At 41.0% G+C, this 15,929-nt stretch overlaps 2 protein-coding genes across 4 annotated transcripts in view; both read left to right on the forward strand.

Moving 5' to 3' along the window:
• Positions 1 to 1,986: 1,986 nt before the first annotated feature.
• On the forward strand, positions 1,987 to 11,857 carry LOC121859590 (low-density lipoprotein receptor-related protein 8-like). Its single transcript, XM_042356527.1, has 5 exons — positions 1,987 to 2,095; positions 2,352 to 2,477; positions 10,692 to 10,808; positions 11,034 to 11,165; positions 11,766 to 11,857. Exons 1-5 carry the CDS (start codon positions 1,987 to 1,989, stop codon positions 11,855 to 11,857), a joined length of 576 nt encoding a protein of 191 aa, XP_042212461.1.
• Positions 11,040 to 15,929, forward strand: part of LOC121859442 (low-density lipoprotein receptor-related protein 2-like) — a 52,160-nt gene continuing 47,270 nt past the window's right edge. For all 3 annotated transcript variants that reach the window (XM_042356250.1, XM_042356248.1, XM_042356249.1), the window contains exons 1-7: positions 11,040 to 11,165; positions 12,212 to 12,442; positions 12,631 to 12,870; positions 13,446 to 13,562; positions 14,436 to 14,617; positions 14,840 to 14,956; positions 15,520 to 15,755. In XM_042356250.1, the coding sequence (XP_042212184.1) occupies positions 12,331 to 12,442; positions 12,631 to 12,870; positions 13,446 to 13,562; positions 14,436 to 14,617; positions 14,840 to 14,956; positions 15,520 to 15,755 (1,004 nt within the window). In that variant the 5' untranslated portion in view covers positions 11,040 to 11,165; positions 12,212 to 12,330. The remainder of the gene's footprint in view (positions 11,166 to 12,211; positions 12,443 to 12,630; positions 12,871 to 13,445; positions 13,563 to 14,435; positions 14,618 to 14,839; positions 14,957 to 15,519; positions 15,756 to 15,929) is intronic.

The raw sequence follows: 15,929 nt of genomic DNA on the forward strand, positions 1-15,929 counted from the left end.
ATAATAAAAATTGTGTTTACATCTTCTGTACAATCATATAATAGCGAGAAAATCAGTGCCCAGGAGGTTATTCTGGTTCCCGCCATTACAGAGCGGCGCTGCAGGGCGAAGGGGCTACGGACGTGTGTTTTTCTCTGTTGGGTAATAATGGGCTAACATTAGTCACTACCCGTCACTGTAGACCCGGGGAAATAAATCTAACTTCACCAGTTATAAAACACACCTGACCATTTTATTTTATCTTCGTTAATCTCTCTTGAACACTTCCAGTCAATAAGTACTGTAATCGGTAACCCGTCAAAAACCAATCCCAGGATGTCCTTCATCACAAACCTTACCAATCATAGAGAACCCAATCGTAATCATTCCAGACGACCTAATCCTTCAGGTGTTTCATTCACATTCATCATACAGACTCCGGTAAACTGTACAGTGTATCGACTCGGGCAAAACCTCTTCATCTCGGCCGACAGTGTCTTCAAGCTGGTGTCACCACAAACACATCACCACAAACAACTCATTTCCACACAATAGTTAACGGTGGTGCCTTAAGCTAAATACAAAAAAAATCGTATTAAAAAAAATGGATTGTCATTACCACGTGGGTATAGTGTGGGTCACGTGACTGGAGGATGAGGGAGTGGTGGGTGTGTCGAGGTCCAGCGTGACTTGTCAGAGTGTAGGAATGTCTGGTAATGTTGTTTATGTAGGGAAGCAGTTTTACGATACTTGCCTCGGTCCTCTCCTGTGTGGCGAGAGAGAGAGGATGTAGAATGTGTATGGGAGTGTTTATTAAGTGGTGTGTGTGTCTCATATAAACAACTACACCATCCCCTAACACACGCCCGTCGTCGACCACGTGACAGCCAACCTCGAGTTATTGTGTTTAATATTCACACTCTGCTTCCGTCAGCCAACCGAGTATTGAGTGGAATAGAATATTGATGGGGTATTTGTGTCCTTTGATATCATGTTGAGAGTTTGTTTACACTGTTGGTAATAGGGCCCTTAGGAGTGGACCCCATTTGAGACCCATCATAGTTCAGAATAGTGTGACCCAGTTCTTCCTTGTGTGGCGCTCACCATGTGATAACCTCTTGGTGATCCTGCTGGCTGCCTCTCCTGGTGACGGCGAGTGAGTGCTAAAGGACCTTCGTGTGGCAAGTCAAGGTAGGCTGACGAAGGGTATTCCAGGGTGTGATAAATCAGGTGGGTTCATGTTTTCCTAGTGGAGCTGGGCGGGCGGGCGGGCGGGTGGGCGGGCGGGTGGTGGTGTGACCTTCGCTTCTTTTTGCGTCACTGGTACCGGCTGACACAGGATTGTGTATTTGTCTTTAAGTCTCATGGTAAAGGGATCTGTTTACATGCCGTGTGATAGCGCCTTCTTCAACCTGCTAAACTGTCATCACTAACTCACTCTTTATTATACACAAGTTGTGGACGTCGACTAAACGCGGCGTCGAGGTAATATTGATGTGCCAGGTAGACATTGATGGCCGAAATGAGTTATCTGGGATGAGATCGACAAATTAGGAATGAAAGTATAACATAAGTTGTTTTAGTGGGGAGGTGGTTGTGTTGTGAGGAGTGGGTGTGTGATAGGCGGCCCCTTGTACACCGGGGCCTAGGAATACTAACGCCACACCATACTTGTTATAAGGGCTGGTGTGAGGCCTAAGGGGTGGTCATCGATGAGTCTTGTTGACAATATCCTTTATATTTTCATGAACGCTGTCCACATCATGGGGAGTGTTAGAGATTCAGTAGACGTTCCCTCCTCCACTTTATTTATAATTTGCATAGTTGTAAAATCTTGGAGGTGTCTAGCAGTGGGCTGCCTTCACGGCTCTTATATGTTTTATCAAGTAACACGAAGGCTCCCCCCTCCCTCCACGGCCTCATGATCCTTAAGCTTAGGTCATGAGGAACGTTAAATGACTCGCCATCAGGCTCCCTTCAATTGGTAATGAACGTTCAGTCTAGGTCATGGGAGCCTCTAAGACTCCAGTAGGTCACCCTAGACAACATAACTCTGGGTCCTTGATGGAAGACAATATTCAGTCGACTTTCAGTATTGACCAACAGTTCTGGCAGAGTTAGAAGCTCAGAATTATTCTTATCAAAATTATTAATCAGTATTGTTATAAGTGAACTTACAGAAGCCAGAAGGTCATGATAAAGACGCTGTGTTCTTCAGCCCGCTGCCAGATCTTGATGTTGTACTTTGAGACAACCTGTATACTTATCTTGTTAACAAAACCTGTATAGTGGAGAAGAAATAGTGACTATCTGGCAACACTTGTCGCCTGTGTACATATCACTCAGATCAGAATGTTAATTTTTGGCTGAAGGTGTGATGACGACGACGACGACGACTCAAGACGAAGGACAAAGCGATCCTAAACTTGACACAACCAACACGGGTCTTCAGGTCCCTCAGGTAGTGCATGTTAGTTCCTGTGTGTCGCCTGAGACTCGTATGTTTCTTTATTGTTACCTGTGTAGTGAGGAGTTCCACTACCTGAGCCCCTCTCTCCTAGGTCTGCCTCACACCCCTCCACCCCCCTGCCTCCTCGCTCCCCCGGCCCGTGACGCAGCACAAGTTCACGGTCAAGGGCGCCGCCTCACCTCTCTCTCTCTCTCTCTCTCTCTCTCTCTCTCTCTCTCTCCGGCGTATACCTCTTCCCTCTTCATTAGGTTATCCCCGTACTCCTCCTCCGTCACCTTCCCTTCATCCCGCTTTATCGTACTTTACTCACCTAACCTCTTCTTAACTGACCAACCAACACTTCTTGCATTACGTCATCATGCGGGCTGCTGATAATAACAGTCGGATTGATCGAGCGTAAACTCACAGGTGTGTGGTTCAGGCTCCCTCCACGACCGCCCTGTCCACGCAGAAGGCAAGCGACCGATTGTACTGCCGTGTAACTGCCAGTACTTGTCGTTACCCGGACAGAGGGGAGGTAAACGACTGTCGCTGAGGGCTGGTTTATTTTGGTATTGGTGTGGGTCAAGTTATACCTCGATAGCTGGTGGAGTCTGACCTTGTGGAAGCTTATACAGGTGTACATCATCTCTTAATTAACACTCAACAGGTAACCTTATTAATACCATTGTCTGTAAGGAGGTACTATATTATTTAATACTGAAAGTGGTGGTGACAGTGGCGGTAAGTGGTGATGTGGTGGTAGGTAGTGGTGGGAGATGATAGTAAAGTGATAGTGGTGGTAGGTAGTGGTGGGAGATGATAGTAAAGTGATAGTGGTGGTAGGTAGTGGTGGGAGATGATAGTAAAGTGATAGTGGTGGTAGGTAGTGGTGGGAGATGATAGTAAAGTGATAGTGGTGGTAGGTAGTGGTGGCAGCTGCTGACTAGAACACTGGCAGGAGGGTAATTAAATATAATTGTTAACTTCCAGGTGAGACTTCCGTCAGGATACACACACACACACTCACACTACATACATAACTAGTGAGCCTGTGAGACGATGGTTGTGGTGGTTGAGGTGTAGGCGGTGGTTTTGTCAGAGGCGGTGGTTGTGGATGTTATATGTTTTTGTTTTTTTAAGTGAGGCAGAGATTTATAAGCAACACCACCAAGACGTCCAGCTGAGTCTACAAAGCACTCCGCGTCGGCAATCATTCATAGCCAGCGATTGGCTAAACAAAACCTGCCGACGCCATCAGGGAATATCCAGGATGTTTACCGTCTTAGATTACACACGTTGATACTTCCTGGAACACACAAAGTCCGAGAAGCTGTATTGAGAGGGAAATGTGTGGTGTAATGTTAGGAAAATAACGTTAAAAATGTCCTTACGAAGCATACAGCCTCGTCCGTGTACCATGAGAACGGAGAAAACGGGTCTGATTCATTTCTGACAACAGTGAAACAAATTTACGAGACCTAACTTAACCAAACTGATCTATAACCTTGCGACATTGGGGTAATTTGGAGATGGTTTTGTTTTGTTAGTTTCTGCTTTTTTGTGCGATCATAACTTACGATTCCGCCCAAAAAGTGAAGATTATTAAGCCGTCTCCCGTTGTCTACATCTTTATAGACATGCGAACCTAGATGAACAAAACACATCTTAACCACTGATAACATAGGAACATTTCCCTGTGTGGCAACGTCAACATTTATCATCGTCGAATTAATTAATCTCCGCCTCCAGAGGACTTAATATGCAATAGAACTGTAGCATTATGTTAATGTAATTAATAGGTAATAGGCATGATGTGTAATTTAATTCCGTGAATATATATCAATTAACTTTGTTCTGTATATGACAACTTCTTACGAGATGAGGATTGGCTGAACATACCTAACACTGCTTGGGTTTAGCTACGCCAGCAGTTGACGGTAACAGTGTAGGACAGCCAACGGTACCTTCATATTTTTGCCATGATGTAAACTGCCCTGGAAGAAGGTAACTCCATAAAGGAAGACCCCCAGCACGCTACGTCACGTCACCTTGACTACAACCAACACGCTAACAGCGGTCACACACGAGACCTCCCTCGGGAGACACTCACTCACCAGAAGCAAACTGTGATCACACAAAAGTTAAAACTCTAACACCTGTCGACGCATGATTGATTTGTAGTACAGAGAGTTTAGTAATAATCCAGTAGGAGAGAGAGAGAGAGAGAGAGAGAGAGAGAGAGAGATACTTTATTTAGATTAAATAATGTCTTTTTGTGTAAGTATACAGCCTTGTCTCCTTCTGGTAAACAAAAAATAGTTGATAAATACATTTCACAAGAGTATGATTATCACCACTGCCGTTTAGTTCCGTGTTACAGTGCAGAGATTTCCTGGAATAAGATGACGGTGATTGTTGTGGCGCCTCCAGAATAGGTTTTACCGATTGTGATACTGCATTGTGTTGGGCCATCCCTCCCTCCCTCCCTCCCTCGTCTTAGATACTGCGTTGAGGAGTAGTAGGAGGAGGAATTTAAGGAAACAAGAAGGATGAGGAGGAGAATAAGAAGTAGAAGAGAAGATGGAAGAACTTGCAAGATAACAGAAGGAAGAACAAGAAACGTTAAGAGGTGTGAGACGATAAAGAAGAGGGGGGGGATAAGGAAGGATTAGGAAGAAAGGGGGAAGAGGTAAAACTTGAAGAAGACAAAAAGAAACAGCAACAAGAGGAGGAAGGAGGAGGCAGCAACAGTAAATCAAAGGAACGAACAAAAACAGAGAATACGGAGGCTGTGTGTGTGTGTGTGTGTGTGTGTGTGTGTGTGTGTGTGTGTGTGTGTGTGTGTGTGTGTGTGTCATCCTACTGGAGGTGTTAAAGCTGATGGAAGGACAAGAGAGTGAGGCAGCGACAGTAACATCATTAACAGTTACAGCAATAGTAACAGCAACAAGAAAGGCATAGCAGCAAGGGGGAACAGTAACAACTAAAGTGTGAAACTTACGAGCATTTGGTCATACACTGTCCCTTCTCGCCTGACTGTGAAGCATCGCTGTGGTCAGGAGGGACTGGAGGAGGGTTGGTTAGCTCTCCAGGCACTGTACCTACACTCAAGGTCTTCCTGAAACTCCACGTTACTCCCGAAGACTGTAATGAGGAGGAGGAGGAGGAACGGTTGTAAAGGAGTACAAGTTAATTTGGGGTTTGAGTAAAAAGGACGAAGGTAGACTGACACAATGCCCTTGACAGTAGGAAAGGGGGAACGTGAAGAGGATAGTGTTAGGATGATGATGATGAATATAGTTATGACGTGAGGATGAGGGAGTCAGGATAAAGATGGGAGTGAGGAGAGAAAAGTAGTAGTGAGATGGGTATGAGGGAGGTGTTACGGAGAGGGTTAAGTAGAGGGACAAGTGAGTCAGTGTGGTGAGTGAGAGAAGAGTGATGAGTACAGGTATTGATGCTAGAAGGGGGCGGGGGGGGGGCCTTGTTGTATTAGCAACGCTGCTGGTGCTGTAAAGGCGCTGTCGTGTCCCTGAAGTAGTGTTGTAGCTCAAGTGTTGCCGTGTTATTAATGTTCAAGACTAAGATGGCCTGACGTAACAAAACAAGTGTGTAAGGAAAGTTGATTGTCATTCTCGGTGGGTAGAGTTGCCAAACTTATTCTCGTAACAATTAATTAGTTTCTCTCTCTCCAGGACTTTCTCAAGAGTTCAGAAACTCCCCCAAACTGAAACTTGATGCAGTAATATACATTTTTCCCTCGATACCTGTGTTGTATTATTAGGCCTAACGTTTTGACCCGACTGACGACACAAATATATTACTGTGAGATGACCTGGTTGTGATGGTCAGACCCCCTGCCTCATACACTCGCTGAATAATCCCCGAGACGTGTCTGTCGTGACTTGTGGATGGTCGGGGGATATTTATTACCCACGGGGACTTCCCAACCATCATCTCCTCCTCCTCCTAGCATTAACTCACCTTGTCCGTGAGCCCCAGGTGGTTGGCAGATGATAGATTAGTTTTCAATTTCCAACCTTCACTCGTGATGTCAACAACAGCGACGATTAACAAACTGATCTCAGTGTGTGACATCCTCGGCCGCGTGCGAGTGATGAAGGGATGGGTGGAGATTGACGCTAAATCCACACACACACGCAGTTCAAATTTCGTTCTATAAGCAATAAAGTCCACGTATTAAACCTGTTTGCATACATAGTTTAACTTTACACATACGATACTTAATTGTGATGATCTACTACTCTGTCACAATTCACTATACATTACACATTTTGTTCTCCCCCCCCATTAACCTACTTCCTCATATATCCTCTCTTGTACCTTCCTCGCTCTTCCTCATACGCTGTGCCTCTTCCTTATATTCATTTTCACGTTTCCTCCTCGTCTTCGTCCTCCTTATCATTATCTTCGTTTCTCATCTCTTCCTCGTCCTCCGCCTTCTCGTGTCACACAGAAACTCATGTGAAATATTTGCCAATTAGTCCTGTATGGCACGGAGAGATGTGTCTCCCCAGAAGAGTTTTACCTTACGTCTCGGGGTCTCTTGTGCCCCAGTCTATATCCCTTGTAAACGTTTATATCCCATTTAAAGTTAATCTTCCCCTGTAGAAGTTAATCTCCTCCTGTAGAAGTTAATCTCCCCCTGTAGAATTTAATCATCTCCTGTAGAAGTTAATCTCCCGCTGTAGAAGTTTATCTCCCATGTAAAAGTTTACCGCCGTCCCTTTAACTCCTGTAGCTCAAGGCCTCGGGGTCGGGGTCCTTTCCCTGTCGTCATGCCAACACTGTCAAGAATCTCAGACATGGGGCGAGCTACGGAGCAACTTTCTCCTTATAGTATCGAAGATTGAAAGTTATCGTTGATCCATTTAGTGAGATGTTCTTGGAAGTCCTGGGGAATGGGGGAGACGGCCCAGAATGACTTAAGACTAACACAGGTGATGTTGACGACAAAATAAAGAACTAACGTCTGGAAGTTTATCGCAAAGGCAGTGTTTATTATTATTATTATTATTATTATTATTATTATTATTATTATTATTGTGAAATTCAGAACGTCTACGCTTACTGTAGTGTGTTTTTACGAGGGAGAAATGGGTCTACAGCCGTTCGAGTGCATGACGCCACCAGAGGTTCAGTGCTGTGTATACTGAGGCTGAGAAGATACTGACTGGCTGAGCGAGCTGTCAGCAAACCAACGGTAACCCTGACACGTACTGAACGTGAAACGATCCTGTCCTTCCCTCGTCAAGGCGCTGAAGGCTTCTTGAACTTTATTCTCTCTCTCTCTCTCTCTCTCTCTCTCTCTCTCTCTCTCTCTCTTATATATGTATGTATAAATAGATAGATAGATAGATCGATGGTGGGACACGGACATTTAAAAAATGTATATATATTTTTTTATTATCTTATTTTATCTTATTTTCTTCATCTTACTATAGGGCCTAGTCCGTGGCCCACCTGAGAACCACCCCATGGCCCACCAGTTGAAGACCACTGCGGGCCTATACTTATTGTACAGGGGCCCCATACTCCGGGCCCTATACTTATTGTACAGGGGCCCCATACTCCGGGCCCTATACTTATTGTACAGGGGCCCCATACTCCGGGCCCTATACTTATTGTACAGGGGCACCATACTCCGGGCCCTATACTTATTGTACAGGGGCCCTTATGGTTGTGAATATATTATATAATGAAATACTCGGTGTACACTTGAAACAAGGTTACTGTATACGCTGGCACGCTGCGCGACAAATTAGTTTCAGTGGGCCCCCAGATACCGGTGGGCCCTAGGCCAATGGTCTACTTGGCCTATTGGTAAATCCGGCCCTGCCCGTGATGACCAATTTGCATACTAACCCTTCCTTCTTATGGTGCCCGGGGGGATGGGGGCTATTCAGCTAAGCTGAGTAGGGAAGGTTACCTCAGATGTTGGTTGTGGATTTATGCACGGTTAGTATTGGATCTCTCAGCCAGGGAGAAGGATGAGGTTGTTATAATATAATCTCTTATTAACTTGTATCTGTTATTGTGATCAAACTCCATTTTGTGTCGTAGTCCACTCATACAGTACACTAACGCGATCCTCTCTCGTTCCAGGTATGTGCAGGGCAGGCAGTAAGTGGTACCAAGTAAGATATGAGGTGCTCTCGGTGAGGTAAAGTATTAAGTTAAACACCAGTTTGTGATGGTTCCACTGTGAGCACAACAGCACTAACAATTTCTAGCGGTGAAGAAAAATATTTCACTGATCAGTTTGGATTAAACTCCTGCTTGCTCCGTTAAATCAGACTACAGCGTGAAAAGTTATTATCCAGCTGGGATTTATGTGATTTAACAACTTTTACTTAATGTTTTAAATCTTTCTCAACTGGGAGGAAAACTGCTATACTGTACTGTAGCCTATTTTCTGCCATCACATTTAATAACATAGCAATGTAAAAAAAAATTCCAGCGGTAGGTGATTTATGTGGCTTAACAAAGCTTGACTTCATAACTTAAATCTTTTTCAAGGGTCCACAAGAATAATATCTTCCCGGAGTGACTACAAGGCCAACCCCAACTTGCTCTTCTCCCGACTCAGGTTCTTCCGTCTGGGATAATTTAATGCCTAGTTTAATCTGGCGTAGTTAAGTGCATTGTTCCCGACGCTGGGATAAATTATGACTGCAACTTCCCGGGGTAGGATCCATTGTCTCAAGTGGCTTAAATAAATGTAGGTAATCACCTGGAAGGAAGGGAGGGAGGGATGTGGTGCTGGCTCAGGTCTGATTCGGGTCACTGCTCACCTGATGAACCCAAAGGAATGACTGTTGGGCTGTAGGACAAATTCCATGCAACCCAACCTACTACCCTTAACTTGATTTAGTTTAACCAGACCCAAGTTAGATTAACCAAGACTAACGCAACCCAGAATAGCCTAACACAACCAAAAACAACCTATCGTTCTATAAACACGACTAGCCTAACCTAGTCAACCTAACCTAAACTTAACTAGGGTCAACTAAACTAACCTAACTCAGACTAACCTAACTTAATCTAATTTAACATTGCCTGAACTGAACTAAACCTGATCTCATCTCATTTGACGTTATCAGGATAATAAATAAACTTCTAAGCATTACTGTTCTCCGTGATTTTAATGTGACTTTTTTTTATCATTTTGGTCGTGTGTGTTGGATCACCAGAGGACATGTACTACTGTACTGATGACTGAATGGTACACAAAAATAATGATACACAATTATAACAAGATGTTATTCAGATGTTTCAACAGTATATACTGTGCAGTATATGCAAACACTTTCTTACATTAATGTCATATCAAAGTTCATACACAATGTGAGCTTTATTATGATGAAAATTTTAGAAGAAATACTGTATATTAAATTACATAGTCTTTTTATTTAGCTTTCCGTAACTGAATGAACAGTTTCTCATCTCATATCTTATCTAGCATCATATAAACGGTATCTGGCATATACAGACATGAGTTCTCTAGGAAGCAATCTAGCAAAATACACGGGTCTAACATCTGGTCTGTGGCATTGCTATCTGGTAAACTTCATTCCTCACATGTTTCATACACACCCTGATGGATGTTACATCTGTATCCACTTGGAATTTTATTTTTATATAATATCTAAATATTTCATCACACTTACTGTACATACACTCAATGTTATGATATTAGCATAAATTACATGTTCAACCTATACTGGGTTGTTTAAAAGGAAGAACAATTAACTCTTTACCAATTATTTTTTTATACGAGGAAAAATAATGGAGTTATAAGACCTTAAGTACTGTACAGGGGTCCAACACACGAGTGCCTGCCCACACTAACGAGGCTAAACTTAAAATTTACAGTAAAGTATTTTATTTACCTGGTGACTTATTTTTTTACTATCAATGGCTGTATTTTGTCATTCTATTTCTTCTTTTATCTTAAATTAAGTGATTTTAGGCTATGATATAATTGGATTTTAAACATTGTTCTGTAAGTACGGTATGCACATAGCATGTTCGTACTTGTGTATATTTCCGACTTACGAATGTCCTCAGGAATGGAACCCGTTCATAACCCGGGGACTCCCTGTACTACAGTACAGTACATGTTCTGTATAAGTACCGAAATTCACAAGAGTTCTTAAATGCACGCTTTTTTTAAATATGGTACACTGTTCTTTTTATTCTGTTGTATTGTTATTTTTATAATTAATCATTCTTTCAGGGAGAACTTGTACAAGCTCACAGTTCCCGTGTCAAAATGGGCGATGCATCCCAAAGCGCTGGGTATGTGACTACCAGAAGGACTGTGAAGACGGTGATGATGAGCAGCAATCATGTCGTGAGTACTTCTTAATCTCTTGTCTCCCCCTCAGGCGGTAACACACACATCTTTCACCATTACAGTATACATGAGATGAGGGATTTATGACGAATGGTACTTTATCTGGATTATGAAACAGACAACAATGTGTCATTCTTTCATGTCACAAATATTAAGGAATTTTCCGTGTATCATTCACAGTCTTTCAGTATTATGTGTATCATTCTGAATTATAAATTTCAGCTCCCCCTGAATGTGAGAGTGAACAGTTTGCATGTGGGGAATACAAGTGGAACCACACCTATTGCATCCCGACCTACCAGCGTTGTGACAAAATAGACGACTGCAGTGACAAGTCTGATGAGGAAGGATGCTGTAAGACTTCACAGTTGATCTATTGTTACAATCTGTCCACCAGGCTCACATGTTGCAGCTTTAGGCTTAGGTCCTCTGCATTACATCAACACAAATTGTTAAGGATTTAAATTAAGCCAAAATATGTTGCTCTTCTATTTGTGAAGGATTTTTTTATTCTTATCTAGTGGCTACTACAGAAAGTGATGTACTAATGAGAGGAAGGAAGCTAATTGCTTAGTTTGTTGATGTGTCTAGCATTTAATATTCACTTTTATTATTTGTCGTATTGTTTGCTTTTGATCTTCCAGTACTTGTACAAAATACTGTATGTAAGATCACACTTCCTATCTGATGTTCATTAATAAGATATTATCACAAACTTGATCAGTGTTCCAGCACTTGTTAGATGATTTAAGAGAAAGGGTTTGTGAAATATAACTGAAACCAGAAGTAAAAATAAATAAAAATAAACAACTTATAGAAACAATGTTATAACAACTTTGCTGAATCCAAATCACCACCCTCATATTCTGATAACCAAAGGTCACTATGTATGCTTGTACTGCACATGACAAATATGGTGTTTGTCACCAAAAATTCATATTTAATTTTTCTTAGGGAAGCCAAGAAGCAAAACACAGTGGGGGAAACTTTGCATCAATGTAACTTATGACGAGATAAGGTGCATAGTTGATGATGCCCTGAGATGACCGAACAATGGGTCTACAGTACTGTATATCCAGTGAACATCACCTAGGATATAAACCAGTTATATACTAGACCCTGAATCTCAAGCTGACTAATATAAGTTTCCACTGATTATGAGGTTGATCCTTGTATCAAGTGTGTAACCTGTACTGAGCTGTTACAGTTATCATTGATTTGTAGGCAGCATTACCACAAAAATACCACAGAAACTGTATTACTGTAGAGGGGTATTTCAATTTAGCAGGTAGTCTTTAGTGATGTTAATAACAATTGACTATTACTGTACCCCATTATATGTTACAAAGTTACAATGTTTGTGTAAAATTAATGGTACAGGTTACTTTTCTCCTTTCCAGTCTACCGTTCCTGCCTTCCTGAGGATCACAAGTGTGGTTCTGGGCTCTGCATTCCACCCACTAAAAAATGTGATGGCTACTTTGACTGTCGTGATGAGACGGACGAAGTGGGCTGCAACATGACCTCGTGCCCTAAGAACAAGTTCCGCTGTAATGATAAATGTATAGAAAAGAGTCAGAAATGTGACCACAGAAATGACTGTGGTGACAACACTGATGAAAATGATTGTGGTAAGTCTTGAATTGTGAAAAACTATGAATTGCTGAAGTGAAAAATTACTGATCACATTTAATCAACATACCAGGTGCAATATGTATTCCTTATTCTTAGAAAATATTGCTGTACAGTATAACTAGTTTATTAATGTGGATTCAGTATGTTATAGTCTATTGTACTGTACTTGTTTTCTCTTCATCAGATTTCCCAGCATGTCATGAGGAACAGTTCCGATGTGCCAATGCTCTGTGCATCCCTCGCCGGTGGCACTGTGATGGTCACAATGACTGTCCTGATGCTTCTGATGAACAAAACTGTACAGCCATCGCTTGTCCAGACTCCAAATTTTTATGTGCCAAAGAAAATCGATGTATTGAAAAGTCAAAATTATGTGATAGTCAGAGGGACTGTGATGATGGCTCGGATGAACGAACTGCATGTTGTGAGTACTACAACGATGCTGTGCTTCATTTGTGGATTTTCCTGACAGTCAGATTATTACAATACAATACTGTATAGTTATTTGAATTGCCATCTTAAAACAAATACCAGTGAAGTACTGTATTGCATCATGTTACCCTTTAATTTATCAGTCAGTTAATGGAATTAGTCACCATTTTCTTCTACTTTGGAATAGTTTTTAGACAGTGAGGGTTAGCTCTGTTTGTACTGTACGGACAAAGGGAAATGCAGCATTATAATAAGGAAAGATGAGGTGCTAGTAAAGTAAGGTAACACTGAAAGATAAATGATAGAGAAATGGATTCCTACCTAGGTACAGTATCTTTTAAAGAATAATACAGTATTGAGTTTGGAAATATTGTACAGTACAGTACATCCAAGATAAACAAATTGGTCAAATATCAAAAATTATTTAAAAATATAAAGTACAGGGGTGTAGTCATCATTTGCTTTTATGATAACAAAAGAAAAAGAAGATACTTATTATATGTAAACTTGGGGTATCTTACTGGCAGAGTATTTGGGGGAATATTTATACTTTATCTTTATACACAGCGGCAGAATTATGTCCCAGTCTTGGGTGTGAGTATGCATGCAGGGCCTCTCTTGCTGGTGGTGAGTGTTACTGTCCGCCAGGGAAACAAGTCTCCAATGATACAAGAACCTGTATTGGTAAGTATTTTTCATTTACACCCACTCAGTTTTTACAGTGCAGTATTTGTTTATTTTATTTTATTTCTTTATGTATAAATTTCTTTTTGGATGATGTAAGTCCATTAACTTTTGAACAGACTGTAACGGGTAAATCTGATTTTCTCATAACCCGAGTGTTGCCCGGTCGTGCACTGACCTTCACAGGTGTTTGTCTACTTGCTATATAACTTCACTCTGCCAAACTTAAAATCATTCTGCCCATCTAAACAAAGTACAGCACTATCTTGAAATATCTCGTGCACATTATAACAGTTAATTGTGTACATATTATTAGAAAATTACTTCATTTCAAGTTACAGTACAGACTGTTGAGCCTCCAATCCTTGCATGAGAATTTATCCTGATACAGTACTGTACTGTATTAGAAATATTCATATTACACACTCCTGTATAGATACATTAAAAATAAATAAAAAATGATGACAAATACATAAGTGTTTTGCCAGAAAGCAGGAAGCCTTTGGTATTATTATATAAAAATTATATTGGAAATACATTATTCTCTAGACCACTATAGAAGACTTTCACTTGTATAGTTATGGACAAAAAAGAGTTTGGCTGGGAGGGAGGGAGGTGGTGTATGGGGGGTAGGGGTAGGTGGACACGTGGTAACATTACATAGAGGTGGCAGTTAAAAGTGCGATTTTCTTTCTATACAGTAGTACTTTTTTTTTTTAGCTTAATTGTGAAGCAGACTTCGTGTTTTGTCCACAACTGTACATATGTTCACTCTGCCCAGTCATCTTTGCTTTGAGGAATGGGGGCTGATATGAAGCTATTTTATTGACTATGATAGAGTGAAGGTTTGAATAACACTTTCTTATTATACAGACAAGGATGAGTGCAAGGAATGGGGCCACTGTGACCAGCAGTGTGTCAACACAGATGGGTCTTTTAAGTGCCTGTGTACCCGAGGCTTCATACTTCAAGACAACACTCACTGCTCAGCCTCTAATGTTCCTGATAAGATGAAGATGACTCTCTACTTTACCCATCACGACAAAGTCCTTAAGGTGAGATACATGTACAGTAATTAAAATTTATTTCATACAGTATTGGTATACATCAGGGGGAGTGTATCCATTACATCATAGAGAGAAGAGAAGAACCCAGGCATTCTGATAACTAGGTTTCATTGTTTCGTGAAAATTTATATTTCTCTTATTTATTTGGGTGTTTATGTATTTGATTACATTTGTTTTTTGTACATCAATGAATATATTAATTTATTGCAGGTACAAGATATTCCAGGAATGGAACCAGATATTGTGGTAAATGCTACCTCTGCTTGGGGTTTAGACTTTCATTATAAGAAGGACCTCCTTTACTGGTCAGACACAGAAACAAGAAAGGTAAGCCAAAGGACATTCTTCTCTGATTATTACAAAGAAATTTTAGTTGTTGAAATTTTTTTCAACAAATGTTCTCAAATTGACACGAGAATGTTATTAATGGTTGGAAATGTTACTCACTTCCCTTGACGACAGTATTAATAAACTGTGAACCACTATTGTGCCGAGATCTTCCCAATATATATAATTTCTCAGTTCAAAGAGCTATGTCATGAAATCCATTCCCCTTGCATGAATTTATTTTTCGAGGGCAACAGTAACTCGACTCCTGGGCTCTGATTCACAAGTGTAGGGAGGTGAGGTAATGAATTAGATATAAACACACACTATTCAGGAGACCTTAAGGATAACTGAATAGGTTCTAGAACAATATCTCCATCTCTATTGACATAATGATACAAAATGAATATAAGAATAATTAAGGTGATAGTGAATGAAGAGTCTGTTTACTCTTGTTTTTAATGACAGAGTTTGCATACAAAGAAATTTTTAAATGCAAAATTATATTCCTTTTGAGTTAGGACTGTGAGTTTATAGATCGGTTAATTATAATTTTTTTACAGGTTTATTCTCAAAAACTACGTGGGTCAGCCAACAATGCAGCCGAGACAACATTGACTCTCCCAGGATCATTAACACCCGGAGCCTTGGCTGTCGATTGGGTTGGAGATAAACTCTATGTGGTAGACATCTTGGGTCAGAAGATTGATGTGTTTCAAATTCTTGGCCGATATCATGCTATTGTCTTATCCAACAACATCACTGAACCTCAAGATATTGGATTAGACCCAACCAGAGGGTATGACTGTCCTGTCTTTATGTATCATTCTGTATCTTACATATCTAGTGAGGTACTCAGAGGTATCATCTTACCTCTCAGTGTCTCTCTTACAACCTTATCTTGTATTGTATGTTTAGGTGAGAACATTTTCTTTGTTACAGTTGCTCTCTCCTTATCAAAATTCTTATTCAC

Source organism: Homarus americanus, unplaced genomic scaffold (assembly GCF_018991925.1).
Source record: "Homarus americanus isolate GMGI-L3 unplaced genomic scaffold, GMGI_Hamer_2.0 scaffold7626, whole genome shotgun sequence".
In the NCBI taxonomy this organism is placed as follows: domain Eukaryota; kingdom Metazoa; phylum Arthropoda; class Malacostraca; order Decapoda; family Nephropidae; genus Homarus; species Homarus americanus.

Excerpts from the sequence above, each read along its gene's own strand:
- LOC121859590 (XM_042356527.1), top strand. The coding sequence starts at position 1,987 with ATGGGAGCCTCTAAGACTCCAGTAGGTCACCCTAGACAACATAACTCT. Across the intron at positions 2,096-2,351 it reads TGACCAACAGTTCTGGCAGA|GTGTGATGACGACGACGACG; the intron begins GTTAGAAGCTCA and ends TTTTGGCTGAAG. Across the intron at positions 10,809-11,033 it reads TGATGAGCAGCAATCATGTC|CTCCCCCTGAATGTGAGAGT; the intron begins GTGAGTACTTCT and ends TATAAATTTCAG.